The sequence below is a fragment of the Rhineura floridana genome, chromosome 4, assembly GCF_030035675.1.
Source record: "Rhineura floridana isolate rRhiFlo1 chromosome 4, rRhiFlo1.hap2, whole genome shotgun sequence".
Taxonomy (NCBI): Eukaryota; Metazoa; Chordata; class Lepidosauria; order Squamata; family Rhineuridae; genus Rhineura; species Rhineura floridana.
The window spans coordinates 178257262-178282226 of NC_084483.1; the positions used below are offsets into that span (position 1 = coordinate 178257262).

The window sequence follows — 24965 nt, forward strand, 5'->3', positions numbered from 1 at the left end:
GCAACAAGGGAGAGGGCCTTCTCAGTGGTGGCCCCCAAATTATGGAATGATCTCCCTGACGAGGTGCGCCTGGCACCAACACTGTTATTGGCACCAGGTCAAGACTTTCCTCTTCTCCCAGGCATTTTAGCATGTGTTTTAAATTGTTTTAAAAGATGTGTTTTTAAATTTGTATATTTGTTTTTAATGTTTTTAGTTATTGTAAACTGCCCAGAGAGCTTCGGCTATGGGATGGTATATAAATACAATAAATAAAATAAATAAATAAATACATGTCAATGGCAGTGTGGGCCACAGGCAAAAGTGGGTGGAGCAACAAATGTAAATTTTATATTTGTAAAGCAGACTAGTTTCTACACACACATTCACATGCAACTATGTATCCTCCATCCAGAGTTCAAGGACACATTCAAGCCAAGCGAAAACACCAGGGTGCGAGGCAGGACCAGTGAGGGATGTGGCCTGGGTAGAGTTCTGAGGACCAGGAGGCCATATGCGGCCACAGGGCTTGGGGTTTCCCATCTCTTGTCTAAAGCTTCCCCTATTAAGGGATTGTCCCTCCTCTCCCCCCCAAAAAAACAGGGTAGAATTTTTATAGCTGCTTCTTTATTATTTGGAATATTTGTAAGCTGCTTTTTAGGACAAATGTCTTCATGAAGCAGTTTCCAGAAAAGTATCATAGTTTCAGCTATTCCCTACCATAAGTAAGTAACACCCATGATCCCCACCACCACCTCCTACTATTAGCCAAGGGGAGAAGGGAGAGAAACACATGGATACGTGGATATCTAGATTTCAGATCCTTCTCTCTACCAGGTTTCCTTTGTCTTGTCTAGAGATGGGAAGGCCGGAGGGCCCCCCAGAAAAAATCAGGAAAAACCTGTTTTTTCTAATTTTTCCCTAGGGGAAAAAAAGGAAACAAATTGGGGGGAGGGAGTGTTTTCCCCCCGGTTTTTTTCCAGGCCATCACCGCAATATCTCTTTTGTCTTTTAGACCCACTTGTGCAATGGATATAAATTTATTCAGATACTTGAAATCAAAGTCTGGATGTGTTAAGTACAGGATAAAATTTCTATGATCAGTAAAATCTTAAGGAGCTTGGACTTAGAAGTATGTGTACTTTTACGCTCTCAAGTATGCCTACTTTGTGGTTCTGGAATTCACAGGCTATACCCATCTCACCCTGTGTATTCCTCCCTGGAACTGTAGTCCTCTGATGTGGCACTGCTAAGAGTACTGCATGCTCCAGAGGTGCACTTAATATGTATTAGAAAATAATAATAATAAAATAAAAAATCGGCTTTTAGTGTTGCAGCTCAAGCCCTCTGGGACCACTTACCAACTGAAATGAGACAAGCATCAAGCATATTGATATTTAGTTGACTATTAAATACATTTTTGTTTAATAAACCTTTCCTTGAAGTGTATCCTAGTCATTTTAGGCATATTGATTTTACAATTGTAGAAATGGTTTTACTGCTTTTAGGTTACTAAGTCCATAATTTTTTTTGTATGTTAGTTTATTGTACACCACTTTGGTAGCTTTCTGCTGTGAAGTGATTTATAACTCTGCAAATAAATGAATAAATGCAAATCTCCTGCTTTGCCATACAACAAATTTAGCATTCTCCATTCTGTGCCCTGGTGGAGTGATGTGCTGCTGTTGTGTTAAAAGCCATGATGTGGTGTACTCTTCTCCCTTTTCTTAGAACAGTAGTTTAGTGAAATGGCATTTATAAAGCAAGCTATTACCATAAATGTTTCCTGTAACGCATGACTTTCTCGTTGGCATTGTATCTTTTAGCCTTGCTGTTCATCCAGATAAAATTAGGATTGCAACTGGACAGCTAGCAGGAGTGGATAAAGATGGAAGAGTAAGTTTTTAAAGAAATCCTGTCTCAATAGTTGGTTTGTGTTTCTGGAAATCAGGAAGGCCCTGCAGAGCCTCTCCTCCTTACTACTGCTCACCTCTGGTGCATAATTCACATAGCATAAGTTCATGCGTACCTTCTAATCTTGCACTATGCACTGCATATTTCCCATAGAAGTCTGCAGAATGCCATGGGGCTATTGAAAAGCTTATTTTAGCTGGACTTTCCCTCCCTCTTCTTTCCCCTTCCCCAAAGGGGAAAACGACTCTTACTGGAACTGTGGCCACCCATGTGATCTCACAGCTTCAAGGAAAAGGAAACCTGACCTCATGCCCTAGTCTAAGGCCTAAAGGCTTTGGCAAAAAGCACTGCAAGATCACACATCAAAATGACAGTGCTTATAAACAAGCTTGTGTGTAGCTGTTAAAACTGGGCTGCGACTGGCACTTAAAGTGCTGTCATCTCTGCAAAGTTGATATAGATGGATGGCTTGAAAGTTGGTGGAAAGGGAAGTGACACTGTGTGAGGTAGCATTTTGGCTAATTCACTCCAAAGAAATAAGGTTATGTCACTTGATACTTACACCCGTTGCATCAGCCATCTTTGCCAATTGCATGATTTATTAGCTTTTTTGTGTCCGTTATCACTAAGCAATTAGGTGATGCTTTTTTCATGTAGGGGGCTGCAGTGGGAAGGAGGGGGTAGGAAAGTCCTGTGGTGTGAGCACATTTCAGCTTGCACAACTCTGGATCCAACCCATTACAGGTATTATTTTACCAAATACCTGATTAATTGCTACACAGACTGACCTATCTTTTTTCCCCATTAAAGAATTCCAATCCACTCCCCCCTCCCTCCCCATAAATATTAGACAGGCGCCATCTCTGTTATATTTTTGGTGCCTATTGAAGACTTTCTTCTTTCAACAAGCCTTTTAAGTTGAGACCTATCCCAGTTTGCATCTGTGCTGGAATTGCTTTTTAATATGTTCTTAAACTTTCTTTTTTAAAAATGTTTTTAATCTTAGAAGATGTTTTCATAACTTATTTTAAGTAACATTTTTGAAGCCGTTTTGTTTTAATGTGTTTTAAAGTTTGTTTTTATGATGTTTTAATGTTTTTAGTGCTTTTGTTTGCCATCCTGGGCTCCTGGGAAGGGCGGGAAATACATATAATAATAATAATAATGATGATGATGATGATGATGATGTGATAAGATGTTTTGAAGTAAGTGCCAACTATACCAATTTACCTGGCAGCAAATCCTATACCAGTTTACCTGGTAGTAAGCACCATTTCGACATACTTAAAAGTAGAGCGGAGTAAGATTACAGTGTAAATCCCATTGGGGTATATCTGAAGGTTGATCTGAAATGCAACATGTCCAGTGGCCTTTATTGTTCCAAGATCTTCACTTCTCAGTAATTGGTGGTGTTCACCTCAGCAGAAGTATTTTACTGCTTAATGGAAGATTAATTTTGCCTGTCTCTCATAGCTCTTTAGTAACTATTTCTATCAAATTGTTTGTATGCTTAGCCTTTACAGCCCCATGTTAGAGTATGGGACTCCGTGAGCTTGATGACTCTGCAAGTTATTGGCCTTGGGACTTTCGAGCGTGGAGTGGGCTGTCTGGATTTTTCAAAATCAGTAAGGAAAAGTTACATTTTTAAAAAATGTTATACCACATACACAGCTGAACCAAACACCTGTGGGTTTGTATGTATTTTCCTCATTAAGTAGCAAACTGTTGATACTAGATTACTTCTATGGACTTAAAAATAGGAAAAGTATAAGGAGCTGTGAGGGTTTTCAGGATGGCTTGTAGCAACCTGCATGTAAGACTGCATCCAGGGCAAATAAATGGTGCAGGAGAGTTTGCCCCAGCTGTGCTGCCAATTGGTTCCATTCCCAATATGGAAGAATACTTTCCATATTATGTACAGAGTGTTGTGCTCTTGTTTCTAGTTCACTCCAGACCTGTCCACTCATATCCATCCTCGTGGACAATGTGCATGCACTATTGTTGCCTACTAGTTAACAAAACCCTGTACCAGGGCATTGTAGCTTTGTACAACAAAGCTTTTTCCCTGTTAGCAGTACCAACCAATTCTCCCATAGCAGCATGGTGCCCTGGGTCAGCCCATCACACTCACATAGACACACAAGCTTCAGTACAGTGGCATAGGAGTTGTGGTGTTCCCTTCTAAACACTTTAGTCCGGGGGGAGGGGGCTGTGGTTCTCCAAATGCTGAGTTCCTGCTCCCATCACAAACCATTGGCCATGCTGACTGGGGCTGAATGGAGATGAAGTCCTACATCAGCTGGAAGGCCACAGGTTCCCCCAGCCCTGCCATATCATGTTAAATAACGTGGATAGAGCTTTGAAATTATGGGCGGGGAAAACAGTTTGGATTTATTTGCACATATATCTATGCCGTCCATTCCTATAGGTCGAAAACAGATGAGATGGAGAGACAGACTGTACTTAAACCACAAACAATGCAGACGTCAACATAACCACCATTGTTCCCCAGCCCTGCTTTAGTTCTTGATCAGCCAGATCCTATGAACACTTCCTCCAGCAGTTAACACGCTATGACACTCTATGACAGTTGTTGGCATGAACTCTAGGATTCAACATTTTACCCCTGTACTTATTCTTGCAAAGAAATTGTCCAAATTGAGAAAAATAATTTAAAACCTGACTGAGTCAATTAACATGTAACGTAGAACAGTGGGAACTATAGGGACTGGTGTGTGTTTTCTTCTAAAATTTGAGTCTCTAGAGCAGTGTTTCTCAACCAGTTTGCCTCCAGATGTTGTTGGACCACAATTCCCATTTTCCTGACCATTGGCAATGCTGGCTGAGGCTGATGGGAGTTGTGGTCCAACAACATCTGGAGGCACACAAGTTGAGAAACACTGCTCTAGAGGATAGAAAACTCTGTATTTTACAGCACAAGACAGCTGGGAGACCAACAACAGAAAGTTCCAGATACAAAAGAGCACCATAAAGACTAAAAGTAACTCCTGAAATAGAAATGAAGGCAGCATTGTGTGTTTGTTTCAACACCTGTTGAAAGATTTGTTTCTTGTAAGGAAGTTCAAGGAGACTAATCTTGGCAGGCTCTGATACAAAGGATTTGTTTTCTCTCTGATGTTTGACTTGACCTAGAACAGGAAATAATAAAACCTGTGCTTTTCACTACTGCCCTTTTCAAAAATAGCTTAGCCCTATCTGTTTCTTTAAATAGCAACTATCTAGTCTCATTTCTTCTGTGTTGGCCATATCAGTGTTTGTAGTATAAACATTTGTTTTAATAAGTCTGTGGTGGTGATGGTAGTGCACCATACATTTGTCAAAATAGTAGGTTAAGCAGAATAAGAAAAAAAGTTTCTCAAGTCAAAGCTGACTTAAATGGCGTGAACAATATAACTTTTGTCGATCTTAGCACCAATTGAATGTGTGCATGTGTTACATCTTGGGCATATTTAACATACTTAGAAATATCTGGACAGGACCCTAGCCAAAGGTAGAAAAAAGATTAGCTCCTCTGTGTGGTTTGTCTTTTTTGGGGGGGGGGTGATCAGACATTTCTAACTTTTCTAACATTGGAATGTTATTTGCCCTAAGAGTACCCCTGAAAGTAATGTGCTTCTGGGCAATAATCATGATCCAAAGGCAGAAATACCAGTTTGAAGGTATTTGAGTTGAGTTCTGGCTCTCTTCTAGAAGTCATTTGCTGCTTCACCATGTGTCATGTGCCCAAGCCTTTATTTTCCCACGTTTTGGCCAGTACTTTACAATACCATCATAAAGGTTTTTTAAGTTTTGGCAATACATTTTCAATTGGTTTTAGGGCAAAAAAGTCACTTGATGTTATTTACAACTTAGAAAAGCACGATAAATTTTTATTTCCCTCCTTTCCATTATGTAAAAGAATAAAGCCCTTCATGAATGGGAAGGGAAATATGATTGAAGGGAGAATATAACTTTTAATTTGTGTATTTTTCATACTATATGTGCTTCTGATATATTCTAAATAGAATTCGTTGGTGTGAATGAATTGTTCACATGGCTAGGAGGGGGTTGATGGGCTTAATGTATGATATCAGTGTCAAGGAGATATATAATTGGTGTGGGTTTCTGGTACACCATCTTTTTGATGTGCTAAGTTGATGAATTTCATGCTTTATTGTTTATCCCAGAAAGTTATTGTGCAGATGCACACACTGGCAAATAAGTACTAACCTGTATGTGGTATAACTAGGCACAACCAGTAGCATAGTGACAAACTTAGAAGTCCAGGGTCCCTTCATGAGTCATCAAGATCAGCCTCGCAGACCAAATTTGACAGGCAACTGGGGACACCCACCTGTCAATCACATGACATAATTATCCAACCCACTTATCAAAACCCCTTGCAGTGGGTTCCCAAGCAATCGGGTGCTTGGAAATCACTGCACACGGGTCATTGCTAGCCCTGTGGTGTGCGCTTCCCAAAGCACCAAATATAGAGCTAGCAAAGTGGTTGTTTCTCCACTGGGGGCAAAGAAGCTGGTGTTTTACAGACGTTGCTGCCTCCAAGAAAGGTACCTCCCATAGCTGCTCTTCAAAAAGCAGGTTTCTTCCCCCTTCGCACATGATGTCTGTAAAGTACAAGGGGCATTGCTGGACAAGTGTTTCTTTCTCCTTGCCCAGACTCACTGCAGCTAAAACAGAGGGTGCACAGGGAAAGAGAGCTAAGAAGAGTGGGTGGAGAGTGAGGTGCAGTGGCATTTCCTCACAAAGAAGGGGCAAAGAAAAGGAGAAGGAAGGCTGCCTGTAAAGTACAAGGGGAATTGCTTGTAAGGCAGTTCTTTTCCCCTCAATTGTGCTTTTTGCAGATTGACTGTGAGATAGTGGAGGGGGAAGAGAGAGACCCTCACGGAGGGTGGGGGAAGATAGAAAGAGCAAGGTCTAAGAAGAATGAGGCTGTCTGTATTTTACAAGGGGGAGAAACCTGCTTTTTGTAAATCAGCTGTGAGAAGGAGTTCTGTCTCGCACAGTGATGTCTGTAAAATACCCTCACTCTTCTTAGCCCTTTGTCTTTCTCCACCCCTCCACTTGCTCCCAGATAATCTGCAAAAAGCACCATTGAGGGAGAAAAAAATGTTTTACAAGCAATGCACCTTGTATTTTACAAGCAGCTTTCCTTCCTTCATCCCCCTTCTCTGTGAGAAAACTCTACTTTGCCTCATTCTTAGCTCCATGTGGCTCTCTTCACCTACCCTCCACATTGGCTGCTATGGGTTTGCATGGGACTGTTTGCAAGCAAACCCCATTCTAAATCAGGCTTGGCTGTCCCTCTTCTCAGTAAACCCCCCTCTCTTAACCCCTCTTGACTCTCTCCCTCCTGTTGCTCTCCTCAAAACAATAGATGGTGGGAGCCAATTTGCATGTAAGGAGATTCATACTGACTGCTGATTAGTTGTAGTGACGGCTGACCTTGCAGGATTCTCCAGCTCTCCTAACGCAATAAATGCAAACATATACTTGGTGTTTGGGAATTGCAGTGTCTGTAGAGACAGACAGAAGGAATCCAGCAGGGGGCCGGCTGCAAAAAAAAAGGTAACGGGTCTGCGTCCCGGAGTGTACCCCCAGGGAAACATACCTGGGTACAACACTTGAGTACATCATTGCTAGGACTGATTCAAACGCACCACTTATGCACTTGAAGGATGTTAGAGCAACTTACGGGTACACACATCTTCACTTACCATACTAAATGATTTGTGAACCAGGACCAACACATATGTGCCATTTTCTCTCAATAGGTAGATCTCTGGAGTAGAAACTACTTGGAGACACATTGAAGTTCGCAATTATAGGACTCCCAGTTGTTAATTTATTCTAGGCGTGCCTAAAACTGATGTGGCATTGCATATGCTTTTAAACCAAGTTACACCACTTGTGCATACAGTGATTGCTGTTTTTTTAATGCTTTTATAACTTTTATACCCCACGTTTACTCCAAAGAGCTCAAGGCAGCTTACATGCTTCTCCTTCTTCCTATTTTATCCTCACAACAATCCTGTGAGGTGGCTTAGGGTTGGTGACTGTCCCAAGGTCACCCAAGGTACTTCATGGCTGAGTGGGGATTTGAACTCTGACTTCTCAGGTCCTAGTCCAACTTTCTAACCAGTACACTAAAGAGCAGACAGCAGTCACACTGGTGTACACGGATTGCACATGTAGTTGTTGAGAGACTAGCTTAAAGATTAACCTGGCCTTATGGAATGCCAATTATGGATGTCTTAACGTCCACATCCAGAGTCATCGTCCTCTTTTTCTTCTGGGGTTTTATGGTGAAGCAAGGCCTAAAAGGCCCTTTTACCGCCACCTGCTGACGACTTAAAAAAACCCCACACAATCTCATCACAATAGACCAACTAAATTACAGACTTGCAAAAAACGCCAAATGGCAGATAAAACTAGAGTCCGCAAACCTCATTCCCTGAATAGGACTTCCAAGTCACCCACAGGGGCTCCTCTATCAGCCAATAAATGAATAAAAAGCTCCCTTTCGTTTCTATATTGTAAGCAGTCCCAAAGAATATGGTCTATAGTTTCACATACCCCACAAACGTCACAAAGACCTGAGCCCACCCGCCCAATGCTAGAAAGATTACTATGTGCTGCACCATGTCCTGTTAACACATGCAGCAGACAAACTTGTCATGCTCAACCATGCTGGTCGAAGATTTGAAAATCCCTCAAAACAGGGTGAAAGGCAAATACTCTACGTCCCGTACTGTCTGCCTCCCACTGATGTTGCCATTCCTTAACAATTTCCCTTTGAAGACAACATTTAACTTCTCTTTGTAATAGAGGCAAGGAAACATCAACAGCTGGCCACTGCAAAGCATTATTTGCAGTTAAATCAGCCAATTTGTTCCCTGCTATCCCTGCGTGAGCAGGTATCCAACAAAACTCAAGCCAGATTCCACGGAACGAAGTATTCAAAGTCCAAATTTCATTGATCACATCATTCTTGCAGGCCAACCTGCCAGACTGAATAGCCCACAATCTGGAAGGAAAATCTGACAAAAGCAGAACATTATTAGGTCTTGCATCCTTAATCCACTCAAGTGCCAATAGGTAGCTATCCATTCTGCCTTTGTTATTGATATCCAGTTGGATAGCCAAAATCCCTTTTTAATTCCCAAACAAGGGATACAATAGACTGCACTCAGTTTGCCAGCAGAAAAGTCCAGGAAGCCATCCTTAAAAATCATGCAAGATAGGCTCCACAGAGACAAAAATATTCTAAAGCCATGTTTTTAATACCTAAAGCCCCAGACTGCTGCAACTCCAACTCACTAATATGCACATCCACCAAAGGGGGAATCCATGACCAGCCACAGTAATTAGAAATAAATGTCCTCAGAATAAAACTGTTAACTATGCTATATTTCTTTAAGAAACAGCTAACTCGAAGCACATGGGGAGTTCGAAGCTTCAGATTCCTGGCATCACCAAATTCCCAGCACTCATCATATAATCCACATAATGGCCCTTCCTGCAAAATTTCTCCCTGCATCTCATTGTCCCCATTTCTTGGATGAGTTTCAGTTGGTGCAGCTTGAGGACGTTGACAAGGTGCTTGGACAGGTTCGTGCAACCACTTCTGTGCTGGATCCTTGCCCTTCTTGGCTAATAAAAGTTAGCAGGGATGGAACAGCCGGCTGGGCCAGGGAAGTGATTAATGCCTCTCTGCAAGAGGGGGTGGTCCCTGGCTGCCTGAAAGAGGCAGTAGTGAGACCACTCCTGAAGAGAACCTCCCTGGACTCAGAAAATCTTAATAACTATAGGCCGGTAGCAAATGTTCCATTCCTGGGCAAGGTCCTGGAACGAGTGGTTGCAGGCCAGCTCCAGACACTCTTGGATGAGACAGATTATCTGGATCCATTTCAGTCGGGTTTCAGGCCTGGTTTTGGCACAGAAACAGCCTTGGTCGCGCTGTATGATGACCTTTGTTGGGAGAGAGACAGGGGGAGCGTGACTCTGTTGATTCTCCTTGATCTCTCAGCGGCTTTCGATACCATCGACCATGGTATCCTTCTGGGGAGACTAGCTGAGTTGGGAGTGAGAGGTACTGCATTGCAGTGGTTCCACTTCTACTTGGCAGGTCGCCTCCAGAAGGTGGTGCTTGGGGAACATTGCTCAGCACCCTGGACTCTCCAGTATGGGGTTCTGCAGCAGTCAGTTCTGTCCCCCATGTTGTTCAACATCTACATGAAACAGTTGGGTGCAGTCATCCGGAGCTTTGGAGTGCGTTGCCATCAGGTGAGGCTGTCAATGCGCTGAACTGGTGCCTGGCTGCGACAATGGACTGGATGAGGGCTAATAAACTGAGGCTCAATCCAGACAAGACTGAAATGCTGCTAGTGGGTGGTTCTTCTGACCAGATGGTGGATGTCCAACCTGTTCTGGATGGGGTTGCACTCCCCCTGAAGGAGCAGGTTCATAGCTTGGGGGTTCTCCTAGAACCATCTCTGTCACTTGAGGCTCAGGTAGCCTTGGTGGCACGGAGTGCCTTCTACCACCTTTGGTTGGTGGCCCAACTACGTCCCTATCTGGACAGGGATAACCTGGCTTCAGTTGTCCATGCTCTGGTAACCTCCAGATTAGATTACTGCAATGCACTCTACATGGGGCTGCCTTTGAAGACGGTCCGGAAACTGCAGCTTGTGCAAAATGCAGCGGCCAGATTGGTAACAGGGACCAGACGGTCCGAACATATAAAACCGATTCTGGCCCGCCTGCATTGGCTGCCTGTATGTTTCCGAGCTCAATTCAAGGTGCTGGTTTTAACCTATTAAGCCTTACACGGCTTGGGACCACAATACCTGATGGAAAGCTTCTCTCGTTATGAACCTACCCGTACACTACGTTCAAGATCAAAGGCCCTCCTCCAGGTGCCTACTCCAAGGGAAGCTCGGAGGGTGGCAACAAGGGAGAAGGCCTTCTCAGTGGTGGGCCCCAAATTATGGAACGATGTTACTGACGAGGTGCGCCTGGCGCCAACACTGTTATCTTTTCGGCGCCAGGTCAAGACTTTCCTCTTCTCTCAGGCATTTCAGCATGTGTTTTAAATTGTTTTTATATTGTTTTAAATTTTAAAATTGTGTTTTAAATTGTTTTTAAAATATGTGTTTTAAATTGTATATTTGTTTTAATGTTTTTTGATTGCTGTAAACTGCCCAGAGAGCTTCGGCTATGGGGTGGTATACAAGTGCAATAAATAAATAAATAAATCTGGAGTCATGCTTAAATTGAGCACATGCTTAGGAAAAGCATGTGATCCAACATCTATTACTGTGCCTAGTTTTAAGGGCATTGCCATTATCTTAATTGAAATGCAGTTGTAAATATTGATCACCATATGTATATTGTCAGTATCCTTGGGTAGAACATTACTGGGAAATAATGAAAAAAATGGACTGCCTTCAAGTCGCCAGTGTAGTGTAGTGGTTAAGGTGGTGGAGTATGACCTGGGAGACCAGGGTTCAAATCCCCACCCAGCCATGAAGCTCCCTGGGTGACCTTGGGCCAGTCACTGCCTCTCAGCCTCAGAGGAGGGCAATGGTAAACCCCCTCTGAATACTGCTTCCCATGAAAACCCTATTCAGAGGGTCGCCATAAGTCAGGATCGACTTGAAGGCAGTCCTTTTTTTTCCATTAAATAATATTTATAAGTTTTATCTGCGTACATCACATTGGCTTATCTGCCATAAGAATCAGGGACAAACTGTCACCTTACCAAGGCTGTGGAAACGTGTGGACTCCCAGAGAGGAGTTTACAGCCACTTTGTTCCTCCCCAGTCTAAGCTGTCACCTCACTAACCACAAGCTGTAGCCAAGATCCAGGAAGGAGCAAAGCTGCCGCAAGCTCCTCCCTAGGAGCCCTCACATTTGTGCGGTCTCAGTAAGTCATAGTTTGCCCTGCCATATCATAAGAATCAGGCCTTTTAAGTGCTGTCTGACTTGCAGCTATATATAATGATGACATGAACTTGCTTTGTTCATTTCTCTAAGGACTCAGGTACACATTTGTGCGTGATTGATGATTCTAACGAGCACATGCTGACCATCTGGGATTGGCAGAAGAAATCAAAAGTAGCCGAGATAAAGGTAAATAGTAAGATTCATCATGCTTCAAAGCAAACTTATGCTGCATTCTGCTCATATGTATAGAGTAGTTATATAGACCTGATATGACATATTATGGACTGTAGAAAACTCTTGTTATCCGAGACAACAGCTTTTTCAGTGTTTGATGTGGAGAAATGCTACTGGAACACTTGGAAGTTCACCTAAGGCAGATAATCACAGAAAGCATATTTAAGAGTTTCAAAGAGCAAAATACTGAGTTGAACATATATAAATGTATGTGTGTGTACATGCCAATTTTACAAAGTGACATATACCGTATATTCCGGCGTATAAGACGACTGGGCGTATAAGACGACCCCCAACTTTTCCAGTTAAAATATAGAGTTTGGGATATACTCGCCGTATAAGACTATATAAGTCTTATATAAGGTAGTTTACTATGCTCCTAAATCCAGGGATTATCACGTGGCCCAGAACATCGCCCCACTGAGGAGGGGAGATTTCGATTGATCTTCTCAGTGCCCCCCTCCCCAAGTCTTTTCCCTCCAGATTCTGGCTGGAAACCCCACTTGGGACTTCCCCGTCCCCTTCTCTCCAACCCGCCTCACCTCTCTCTCTCTCTTTCTGTCCCTTCACCCAAGTGGACTAGCGTGGCTGGGGGCTCACCAGGTCCTCCTGGGCGCGGAGGAGAAAGGCCAGCTTCCCCGCGTGGATGGGGCGGGCTGGACAGAGGCGGAGGTGAAACTTTGCCTCCTATTTCAGGCTGCTCCGGGTTGAAGGAGGAACCTCGCGGTAAGATCGCTTTGCTCCCTCCATGCATCAGCCTCCAAGGATCGTGCAGAAGGCAAGATGGCGAGGAGATCATGCGCTGGAGGACCCAGACGCTCCTTCCCAGATTTCCTGCCTCTCTAGGAATCAATCCCTATAATTTAACCCTTAGAAAGCCAGGCAGGAATCCAAGGCGGCCGCGCTTGCTGTTTTAAAAGGTTGTTGTTATTCCTGGGGAACTCCCTTGGGGGGGGATTCTTCCTGACCCGGGTCGCTAATTTTTCCTGTTTTTCGTCTAACGGCCATCAGAGAGACCGCGGCTGCGGTTCTCTCTATTCCCAGCGGGAGCTTGCGGCTGCAGCTCCCGCCGTTACCCCCCGTTTGCCCAAGTTCTCCCCGGGAGCCTTTTGTGGCTTCTCCCTCCTGTATCTGTCCGTATCGAGTCAATTCGTCTCAGGCTCTGCTGAGGCTTCCCTCCTCACGGCAGTAACGCCGTTTCGAGTCAATTTCATCTCAGGCTCTGCCGAGGCTTCTCTCCTCAGGGCAGTAACTTCTTGAGCCTCGCTGCGTTGCCTTCCTCGCCGCGACGGTCTCTCTGAACGGCGGCTGCGACTGCTTCCACTCCCGCTGCAGCTTTTTTTTTTACTTAATTTTCCCGCTCTTTTTCAGCACCCGGCGTATAAGACGACCCCCGACTTTGGAGAAGATTTTCCTGGGTTAAAAAGTCGTCTTATACGCCGGAATATACGGTAGTTTCTGGCATAGAAGTGGTCCTTTTGTAGGATCTTTTGTTAAGAACCTAGTGCCATTTTCACAATTAAAGTTTACTTTGAATTTTTGTCCATTTTGAACACTGGAGGCATTCAAGAGGCAGCTGGACAGCCATCTGTCGGGAATGCTTTGATTTAGATTCCTGCATTGAGCAGAGGGTTGGACTTGATGGCCTTATAGGCCCCTTCCAACTCAACTATTCTATGATTTCCTACATTTGCAAATGGAAAAGAGGTTACCGTGAGCAGAATGAGAATGTGATTAAAACCCGGGTCATTTCTGCTTTCTATCTCTTACTATTAACAGTCATAAGTGATGTATTCTAAATAATAAAGAATAAGTTAATGTAAGGAAGTTCACAATGAAAGGTGTTTAATCATCTCCTTCCCTCTGTTGCGACTTTCAAAAAGCCTCTCTGCAGAGTAGGGGGTCCTCCTGAATAATGTGGGGTGAAGTGCAGGTGGCTGGTGGCAAAGGTGGAACACATCACAGGCAAGTCTTATGCCAGAGGACAATTGTGTGGAGAACACTGGGGTAGCAAGAAGGAACTGCTATTAATAGATGTACTCGTTTGCATGCATATTGAGTGGTATTTGTGTGTGCAGCAGTAAGTTCTCTCCACTTACTTGCGTAAGTAGAAATATTAACAGTGGTAACTCCCTTTTATTCTTTCAACAGACTACAAATGAAGTTGTTCTTGCAGTAGCATTCCATCCAACTGATAAAGACACAATAATAACATCCGGCAAATCTCACATCTTTTTCTGGACTTGGAATGGCAATTCTTTAACAAGGAAGCAAGGGATATTTGGGGTAAGAAATGTTGTCCTCTGAGCAAACTTCTTACTCTAGTCCAGATTATTTGAAATTATCCAATTGACGATACTATGTACTTCTCAGCAATGATTTAAGGGCTGTTCTTAATAGATCCTGTTTCCAATATATAAATTGATTGCACATCATACAAAAATATATATGTTTTAACTAATTACACATTGGCATCCAAAAGGATGTAGCAAAGTGAATCTGGACAGAGAAGCAAGGAATGCAGTGTCATTTAACCTTGTCCTTGCCAGCCATTTTCCCACTCCAACTCATGTCTTCGCATCATAGAATAATGGGGTGAGGTTTTGTAGGCATCTGGACAAGCACCCTACTTGATGCAGGGAATCCAAAAATTGAGCTTATGCCTACAGATGGCTGTCCAGCCTCTGCCTGAAGACATCTAGTAAAGGAGAGACAACAACCTTTCTAATATTATTTATTTATTTATTGCACTTGTTACCGCCCCATAGCCGAAGCTCTTTGGGCGGTTTACAGCAATCAAAAACATTAAAACAAATATACAATTTAAAACACATATTTTAAAAACAATTTAAAACACAATTTTAAAATTTAAAACAATATAAAAACAATTTAAACACATGCTAAAATGCCTGGGAGAAGAGGAAAGTCTTGACCTGGCGTCGAAAAGATAACAGTGTTGGCGCCAGGCACAATTGATCCCGTTGTTGAACTGCTCTTGCTGTCAAGACTTTTTTTTCCAAATATTCAAGTCTGCCCTCCTGTAACTTAAGCCTGTTAGATCTAGACCTGCCTTCCAGGGCAACAGAGATCAAGTCCTTTACCCTCTTCTGTGTGGCAACGCTTCCAAGTATTTGAAAAGTGCTGTTCTATTCCTGCTCAGGTGCTTTCTTCCCCAAAGCTAAAAGTACCCAATTCCTTTAATCTTTTCTCATAGCACTTTTTCCATAGCTGAACATCTATGTTGCCCTCTGCTAAACCCATTCCAGTTTCTCTAGCTCCTCCTCTCCTCACCCCTGTGGAGTTCTAGATGCATGTACAGAACTCCATGGGGAACAGGGAGCTGGGGTGGGGGACAGTGGTGGAAACAGAAAAGAGCAGGGACGGTGCTAAGCATCCTGTCTTGTCCCTCTGCAGCTTCTCTACTCAATCTTATTTTTAAAAGTGCTGCCATATCGTAAATGGCAGCAGCCGCCCCACACACATGCACACACATTTTCAAAGCAATTGCTCAGGAGGAGAAGGTACTGCACTTTTGGAGCAGTCTGTTGATTAAAATGGAAAGGTCTTGGGAATATGATGCTCTGAATGGTGCCCATTCTGCTTTTGCATGTCTGCCTGCACTTTGTACTTTAAAATGCATTCTGTTGTTCCTTTTTAGAAATATGAAAAACCCAAATTTGTTCAGTGCTTAGCATTTTTAGGAAATGGAGAAGTTCTCACTGGTGACTCAGGTGGGATACTGCTTATATGGAGCAAAACTACTGTAGAAGCCACACCAGGGAAAGGATCAAAAGGTACGACAATTTGTTAAATTGACTCGCATATGTCGGGGAAATAGATTTAAAGGTTCATAAAATGCAAGAAACGCTGCAGGTACTAGAAACAGTTTTTATGAGCATGCGAGCTACATATGCTTTCAGCATGCTGTGTTAATCCATGACAAGTCAGATGAATCTTAACACATTGTATTTCTGCGTGATTTGCTCCAGTAGGATGCCAGTCTATCAACCATTTTGGCATATTGGAGAAGTCATCACTCAAGGCTAAATGTTATGGATTAACTGTGTACTTGTTTTTTCCCCAAGCTTCTCTGAAATCAGCAAATTCTTAACTTTTCTGTTCAAGTTACTCAGCAAGAATTTTTAAGCGAGCTTAAAACCCAGAATTTTTACAAGTGTAATTCAAAACAGACGTGGATTCAGGACAGACAAAAGGAAGCCGCCACTTTGCTTGCCGTATAGTTATTGGAACTGTTATTGGAAGCTGCCTCAATATGTGGTGATAGCTACCAGTTTTAGATCATTTTCAAAAGCGACTAGACAAATTCATGGAGGATAACGCTCAGTGGCTACTAGCCATAATGGCTATGCTCTGCCTCCACAGTCAGAAGCAGTATGTCTCCAAATATCAGTTGCTAGAAATCGCAGGAGGGAAGAGTGCTCTTGTGCTTAAGTCCTGCTTGTGGGCTTCCATGGGCATCTGATTGGCCACTGTGAGAACAGCATGCTGGACTAGATTGGCCATTGGTCTGATCCAGCAGGGCTCTCCTTATGTTCTTACGGATATCGGCACAGTATTATGTGCTGCGAGATTGTAAGGACTTGCTTCTGTAACTGAAAAGTGATTAAGATAAGGCATACTAAGAAATATGCATGAGCAATGCAAAACCTATAACTGTGGTGTATACTGTATCACTCTGGAAAAGAAGTCTTAATATAATATAGTTTAATATAGTAGTATTTGGTCTCCATATCGACACACACATGAAAGGAGAATGTAAAAAACGTAGGATTTTAGCAACAGGTACTGGCATTAAAGCTTGCTCTAATTTTAATTTTCTGCCTTTCAAAGGCATTATAGGCTAGCGTTTTGTTTCAATTTAAAATTTTAAAAAAGAATTATTATTTGCAACCAGCCATATGCAGGTCTGGCATTGCTGGGCCCTAACGTAGGTCTTAAATCCAAGGATAATTATTTTCTTTGGCAGCTAATTAAAATGCTAGAGCTTAAACAGGCATGCCAGAAGAAACATACTGTCAGAACAGGATGTTTTAACTGCAAATATATATTTTCAGCATTTTTTTTCTAAAAAAAAGAATAAAATAAAAAAGAGGGATCATACATTTAATATTATAATAACCTGCCTAAAGCAAATAGCTCTTTGCTATAGCTGCCATAGCAAATATTCCATAATGAAAAGTTGAATGTGTTAATTATTTAAATGGTTCCAGGATTTTGTTGAGTTGGGCTTTTTATGGTTGATGTGTGTTATTGAATATATCATGGGCTTAATAAAGATTTAGGTCTCTGTGTGCATATATCTAGAAATAAAGTAAACTGCTCTCTAGGGATAGTCTGTTAAGTAAAGCTGGCATCTTATACTTTAATTTGGGTTTTATGGGGAGCTTTGATATTAGGCGTACATTTGGTTTATGTTTTTTTATCCTAGAACAGATTGCACCTAACGACATCTGCCCTTTATAAATTAATCTTGAAGATTAACAAAAAAAAACTTTGCAATAGCAACCAACTGAACTAATGTTATTTGGTAAGGTTTTCTAATTAAATAGTTGGGCACATTGTTATGTGCAAAGCTCTTACACCATTAATCCAATTCACACCTAAACTGCACTTAATGCAGATTTTATAGAGGTTTTTAATGCAATATGGGATTGTTGCATGAATTAACTGGAGCAGTTCGAGATTTCACCTAATTTATGCTGACTCTTTGGAGTAATCTTCAGACCAAGGATTTTTTTACTTTGAGTTTTGGTGGTGGTGAGGATTAAAAAAGATAAATCTGTTCAAACATAGGGATAATGTAAGCTGTCTTCTAGGTGCTGATTTCATTTGATTCTGATAAATGCCTGAGGACTGGGTCCTAGGATTGTCTTTAAAGGTTCAACAGAAAGTAGAATCTGCTTGCTCTAAATGATTTGCCTTGCATCTTCAAATGCATAGCTTGCAGGAATCCACATTTTGAAAATAGTAGTTTTTCCATCTGTTTCTCGGTTAACCCTGCAAAGTTTCTGTAAAGAATTAGCAAGGCTTAATCTTCCCAACTTTTCCTAAAGCCATCCCAACCCCTCTCCACCACCCACCCCTCTCTCTTCCTCCCACTCGCCTCCCTCTCTCTGTCAACACACACACATATGCTCACACACACATACGCGTACACACACACATGCTCCTTGTTTTTGAAAATGTGGGCAGATAGTTCTATAGTCATGATAGCTATATGCAGCCTCCATGTTCAGAACCAATTGCCACCCCCAGCAACTGGCATTCAGTTGCCCACTGTATGGAGGTTCCATTTTACCTATCATAGCTAAATAGGCATTGAGGGTTGTATTCACCATGGTGAACGTTCCATCAGCACAATATTCCATCTCCTTGCACAATGGAATGCTCGTCTCCTCTGCTTCCCCACACCCCCCCTAAATCTGTTCAGGAGGCTCCCCATCCCTCTGGAGCAGACTTGGGGATAGTTCATGGGGAAGGGAGGGAAATAGCGTTGCGCTAGTGCAAATATGACTGCTCTTAGTCATTTCTTAAGCATATCTGTAGCTTTTTTTGAGCCATGATTTACGAAGGAGCTTAGCCCCAGAATGGATGTTATGAAGTGTGCAGAAGTTTTTTTTTCTACTGCCCCAGGGAACAGGACTAGATATAGTGGACTTGAATTAACAGGAGAATAGATTTTGGTTAAACATTAGAAGAAACCTCTGGACAGTAAGAGCAGCTTGACAACCAGTGGAACCAATTATCTAGAGGGGTCATGGGCTCTCTCTTACTGCAGCTCTTCCAGCAGAGGCTGGACAGCCATTTGTTAGGGATAGGGATTCTGTAGCTCTTCATTTCCTAAAGTAGGGGATTGGACTAAATGGCCTACAAGACCCTCTCCAACTCTTACGATTCTGTGGCCCATCTTGGCTTAGTAACCTGAGATAAAGCTATGGACCTATGCATGCAGTCCCTTGCCGCCGCCTCAGTGCACCACTGTTAAACTTACAAATTTTTAATTAGCTATAGGTTCCTGTTACATCCAAATCAGGAGCATCATTTAGGATCCTAGCTTGTCCCCAACTTGGTAACCAGTGTAGTGTAATGGTTAGAGTGTTGGACTATGGGAAACCAAGGTTTGAATCCCCACACAGCCATGAAGCTCACTGGGTGATCTTGGGCCAGTCACTGCCTCTCAGCCTCAGAGGAAGACAATGGTAAATCACCTATGAATACAGCTTACCATGAAAACCCTATTCATAGGGTTGCCATAAGTCAGGATCAACTTGAAGGCAGTCCATTTTCTGAGGTTAGTGAATCATGCCAAGGAATGAGGAGGGAAGAGGTGGCATAAGGATGGAACACACAGGCAAAAGGCTCATGTATATCATAACTTACTAAGCCAAGATATGGTCATCAAACCTGACTTTGTGTCTTTGAGGATGTTCAGAATTGCAATAGCAAACCTCTGCCATTCTAGGATGTAGGGTAAAAGATACCAGAGCATGGATAGAGTGCAGCATCAGGTAGACTTGAACCTCCAGCATCTCTGTTTAGAAATGCACTACCAAGGTCACAATAAGAGTGACTGTGAAGCCATTAGAATCTATTCAGATGCACTTTTGAGTTTGTTTGACAGGCCAGGAAATCATGTCATTGTTGAAGCCATCTATTTAAGAAGTATCCTCGTCCCCGTCCCCTGCAAAAAGTGCCTGTCCTTAATTTAACTTCTTGTTTCCTTGTATATTGTCCTGAATAGGTTGGCAAAAACATTATAATTACTTTGTACTGTTTCTGTTGTGACTACAGGTGTGTATCAGATAAGCAGGCAAATCAAAGCGCATGATGGCAGCGTGTTCACACTGTGTCAAATGAGGAATGGGATGCTGTTGACTGGAGGTGGGAAGGACAGAAAAATAATTTTGTGGGATCATGACTTGAACCCGGAAAGAGAAATAGAGGTAGGTAAGATCATTGCTGTCACTGAAGAAATGCAGGCAAACAGCAGTTGTGATGGTACTGTTTGTTGTTGTCACTAGTTATGATTTAAAATACTACAGGTGCCCTCATACGGCGGGTTCCCTTCCAGACTGCCGTTGTAAAGTGAAATCCGCTGTAAAGTGGAACGCATTGACAAAAATGGTGCCCGACGCCCGAAAAACACCATAAAACCGGAACAAGCGCCGTAGGAGCGGGGCCTTTCTGCAATTGACAACCGCTGTATCGGTGGAACGCTGTAAAGTGGAGCGCCGCAAAGCGGGACCCTACTGTACATTGTTCCACTGATATTTTTCCATGCATGTAATCTCCCCTTTCCTCTGATGAGCTCAGGACAGCACACCTAGTGAGTTTTATGGCTGGGTAGGGATTTGAACACAACACTCTTGAGTCTAAGTTGGGCATTGTATCCATTTTATCCATTTTCCTTCTGTTGTAGTCATACAGTACATCTTTCTCTTCTGCCTTCAAACCTGCTTACCACATTTGATACAACAGTCTCTAACCTACAAATGTCTGTACCACAGTACATTTATTAGGACCTAGTCCACTGGAAAGATTTCCTGTGTAAGCCCCATTGAATTGGGACTGTGCAAAACCATACCATGTTCTTGTTCAGCAACCCTTCATCTCAGTGACTATCATGTAGAGCAGCCTTTCCCAACCAGTGTGCCTCCAGATGTTGTTGGACCACAACTCCCATCAGCCTCAGCCAGCATTGCCAATGGTCAGGAAAGATAGGAGTTGTGGTCCAACAACACCTGGAGGCACACTGGTTGGGAAAGGCTGATGTAGAGAGATGTTCCTGATTAATTCTGCCCTTATTGGTTTTACCTGTGAAGCAAGTCCAGTGTCACTCCCATTTTACCATTGGGGAAATGTGACAGACACGTCATGGCTTGCCTTAAAATTCACAGGTGAGCAGCAACATGAACCCAGATTTGCTGAATCCCAATCCAGCACTCCCCTCATGTGACCATGCAACTGTCAGTCACCTAGAAAAGTAAAGGGCATTTTACTCTCTGTTTAGCAAGAGAATGTGGTGGTGAATTCACAGCCTCCAGGGAAGTTAAATATAGCTATTAGGTAGGGAAAATGCCTTCAAAAGAGTTTTTTAAAAGAATTAATAAAATTGACAAGTAGGTGCAAACTGGATATAAATCACCATTGTAATTGGTAAATATCAACTTGAGTGATGTAGATCATTATCTCCCCTCTTCTCTTTGTTAACATGCCACGTTCTCTGCATAGAGTCGTTATTTGATGCTGAAATATCCTGCCAATTCTTTTGAATAAAATATAGTACTTAGACAAACCTGTTTGGGTTTTTTAGTTCGAGTTTTTTTGTTTTTGTTTTAACTCTTCTTTTAGTGCCCCTTTTTCCTGTCAAAGCTTGTTCCTCAAGTGTTGAGAAATGCTTTTAAAATTCTTGCATGTGAAGCCTTCATTCTGTTACACTGATGAGACTACTTGAAATGGTATACACAGAAGATCAGTATAGCAGGTTCCTTCTTGTGTTATCAGCTTGTGTTATCAGTGCTGAAATGCAAGCAGTTCTGAAGTCAAGAAGCATTATGAAATGACATTTTAATAAAGTTTTTTTAATGGTGCATCTAAGAATCATCCCCACGGTCACTTTGTAGGATTCAGTGGGATATCATCAGTGTAAGTGGCTGTTGTACACAGTGTTGTGAGAAGCGGCTCACCGGATGGGCTGGAGCTGCTATGTCAGCTTCCCAGCAGTTGGGTCAGTGTTGCTTACCTGGAAGGAGAAGGGAGGTTGGCGCGGGGCAGTTGCACAGACTGGAGCTCCAAACTGACTCCACCAGTGCATTTGTACTGCACCAGCCTCCAAAGTGCCTCACCTCTCCCCTTCCTGTTAAGCAACAGAAACCCACCTCCCTCTTCTGAATGCTCTCTTGTCATTGGCATCAAGGGAACATTTAATTCATACTTCAGTGATCCAAACTGCTCCTGTACTGTTGATGCGTATGGATAGTAATTTTATCTGAGCAGCTCCATTCAAGGTGACAACAGCTCTCCCCTTGAGCAGGCCCTTCCATCTCTGTGCTCCGTTCTCTCCCTGCCATCCCCTCCCCCAATCCAAAAAGTATTTCCTTATAGAAGAGGGAAGGGGAGAGGTGAAAGCAGCAGAGGTCTCCCTCAACACAGATACCTCTCCGTTAGCTACAATGATCCATGGAGCATTGTTTCCTAGTGCACATCATGGAACTAGTAGTTATGTCCCATGATCCCCAATGGGAAGAGACTCTGTCAGTTGTTGCCTGAGGAGAGGGCCGTGCATTGAGGGGAGCCCTCTGCTGCTGCTCCCTCTTCTTCACGTCAAGGCGGCTTTGGCTTGAAAAAAGCAGGAGGGGAAGGGGGGCAGATAGCAGAGACACAAATTTGTATCTTCCAGTGTGTATTGATCACAAAATGCCCTTCAACACTTCTTTTTGATTGACATGCACACCAGAAAATGTCTGCGGTTGCAGGGGACAGGGCAGTCATTAGGTTTGCAGAACATCCCTACTGATTAGCCTATAAATGAGAAATGTTGATTATTCCACTTCATGACAGGCATTGTCTGCATCTCTCTTGAAATTATTTTTAGATGTTTTAATTGTTCTATCATTTGTGAGTTTGCCACCCTAGGCTCCTTTGGGAGAAAGGGTGGGATATAAATTTAATAAATAATGTAATTGTGGTGTGGGAAATAGGTTGGTGGGTTTCAAGTAGTTCAGTGTGGATTTAGACCCAGGTCCAAATTCCTTCTCAGCAGTGATAAACACTGGGTTGCTGGTTACATTAGAGCAACCTAATCTTCCCTCACAGGGTTTTTAATATAAAGTATGTGCATTCTATAGAAGGAATTCTATGAAGGAGGGAAGAGGATACAAATGTGCAATATATGAAGTAAAATAGTACATTACATTTTTTTTATTTGTATAAACCATAGATTATTACAAAAAGTTTAAAACAATATTTGTAGGGAAAATGCTCATTCAGCTTCTTTATGGTGTGGAAATGTGTAGTAAGGGTGGGCTAGAAGATTTAGAAGTTATCCAAAATAAATTCTTAAGATATATTTTAGCTCTAACCCCGAATACTCCAACTGCTGTGCTCCGCACCAAATCTACCCTCAGTTGCGATGAGGGCAAATAAGGCCCAGTTTTTATATCTTAAAAGATTGCTGGATATGCCTGACCATCATATATCAAAATTATGTTTTCATGAACAAAATTATATAGGAGGTTGGTCCCATGACACTGTTGGAATACTTGCTCAGTGCTCTTTGCCAGTGAATTCATTTTTTCATGAGCAGGACTTTAAAGTAAATCTTCGGGGCTCGCTGTATTTTATGGATGCAAGTCAGGATAGAAGGACTATTCAGTTATCAGGATTTAGCAGATGGTTTAGAGGCCTTAAATACACTAGATGTTTATCCCCCTACCTTTATACTTTGCCGTTTTCCTTTAGGGCAAGCCTTTACTGAGTTACCCTTTCAGATAATGGCTTCCGCTGTTTTAGATGGAAGATATGCTAAATTACCAGTTACTCATTGTTTATGTATTTCTGGAGCCCTACAAATAGAGAATTTTGTTCATTATATGCTGGCTTGTGAGTTGTACAGTATCTGAAGTAAAATAGTAACAAAGTTTCCATTGACATCCCATTGAAGTAGTTAAGAATTGTTTGCATGAGAGCGATAGGCAAAGTTGACTGTCTGGGGGGAAGCTGCATTAGTGTTTTATAGCAAAAACAAGAAAGAGCCTTGTGGCACCTTAAAAGCTAACCCATTTGTTATGGCATCAGTTTTCATGAACTCAAGCCCACTGCTACTATTTACTACCACTACTGTTACTGCTATTTCATCAGTAATAACAACAGCAACAATTTATATACCACTTATATGCCAAAACTGCTTCTAAGCACTTTAGACTATAAAATAAATTATAAAATACATACATAATTAAAATACACAATAACAATTCAGTCAGAACATTAAAACAATCCTAATTAACATATACAATAAAGCAAACCAGTTAAAAAACATGACAGTTAAAACAACGTTAATAAAATCAGAAGTTCAAGTTCAAGGGAAATGCTCGCCTAAACAGGTGTGTCTTCAGGAGCCACAATGGTGCATGTGATGAAGTGGACTGTAATCCACAAAAGCTTATACTGTCATAAATTTACTAGTCTTTAAGTGCCACAAGGCTCTATTGTTTTTAATAATTGTGATAACTATTATGCTCTGAGGACTCAATTATGGTGTTTACAGGAATGTGGTTTTCTTAGGTTCCTGATCAATATGGGACAATCAGAGCCGTAGCAGAAGGCAAAGCAGATCAATTTCTACTTGGCACTTCACGGAATTTCATTTTGCGAGGAACATTTAATGATGGTTTCCAGGTGGAAGTACAGGTGAGTTCACACACACCCCTGGGCCCCTTGAGCTGTGCTGTAGAGATTTAATTTATTTGTTGCAATTTATAGATATTTGTCCAATAATTCAAGTTTATTTTGCTTACTTTATAGGGGCATACAGATGAACTCTGGGGTCTGGGAACACATCCCTTCAAAGATCTCTTCTTAACGTGTGCTCAAGATCGGCAAGTTTGTATGTGGAACTCGGTGGACCACATGCTTGAATGGACCAGGCTGCTAGATGTACGTGACCTTCTTTTTGTTATGATGTCAACCATAATCGTAGGATACTTCTCTGCATGCTCAAGCAGAGCTTCCCTGCTGCCTCCTTTTTAGGAGGGTTGGGGAAGCCAGTTGCACTTTTGTCTGCCATAACAAACAATGGCAGTCCTTGGGGGGGGTGGAAGAGGGAGCCATAAGTCAGTAGCAGAGCACAT

General features: G+C 42.3%; 1 protein-coding gene across 5 annotated transcripts in view; it reads left to right on the forward strand.

Moving 5' to 3' along the window:
- Window positions 1-24965, forward strand: part of EML4 (EMAP like 4) — a 246461-nt gene that overhangs the window by 183741 nt on the left and 37755 nt on the right. For all 5 annotated transcript variants that reach the window (XM_061625362.1, XM_061625360.1, XM_061625361.1 and 2 more), the window contains 8 exons: window positions 1806-1875; window positions 3408-3518; window positions 11953-12048; window positions 14248-14382; window positions 15755-15890; window positions 19909-20060; window positions 24400-24525; window positions 24640-24771. In XM_061625362.1, coding sequence (XP_061481346.1) covers window positions 1806-1875; window positions 3408-3518; window positions 11953-12048; window positions 14248-14382; window positions 15755-15890; window positions 19909-20060; window positions 24400-24525; window positions 24640-24771 — 958 coding nt within the window. The remainder of the gene's footprint in view (window positions 1-1805; window positions 1876-3407; window positions 3519-11952; window positions 12049-14247; window positions 14383-15754; window positions 15891-19908; window positions 20061-24399; window positions 24526-24639; window positions 24772-24965) is intronic.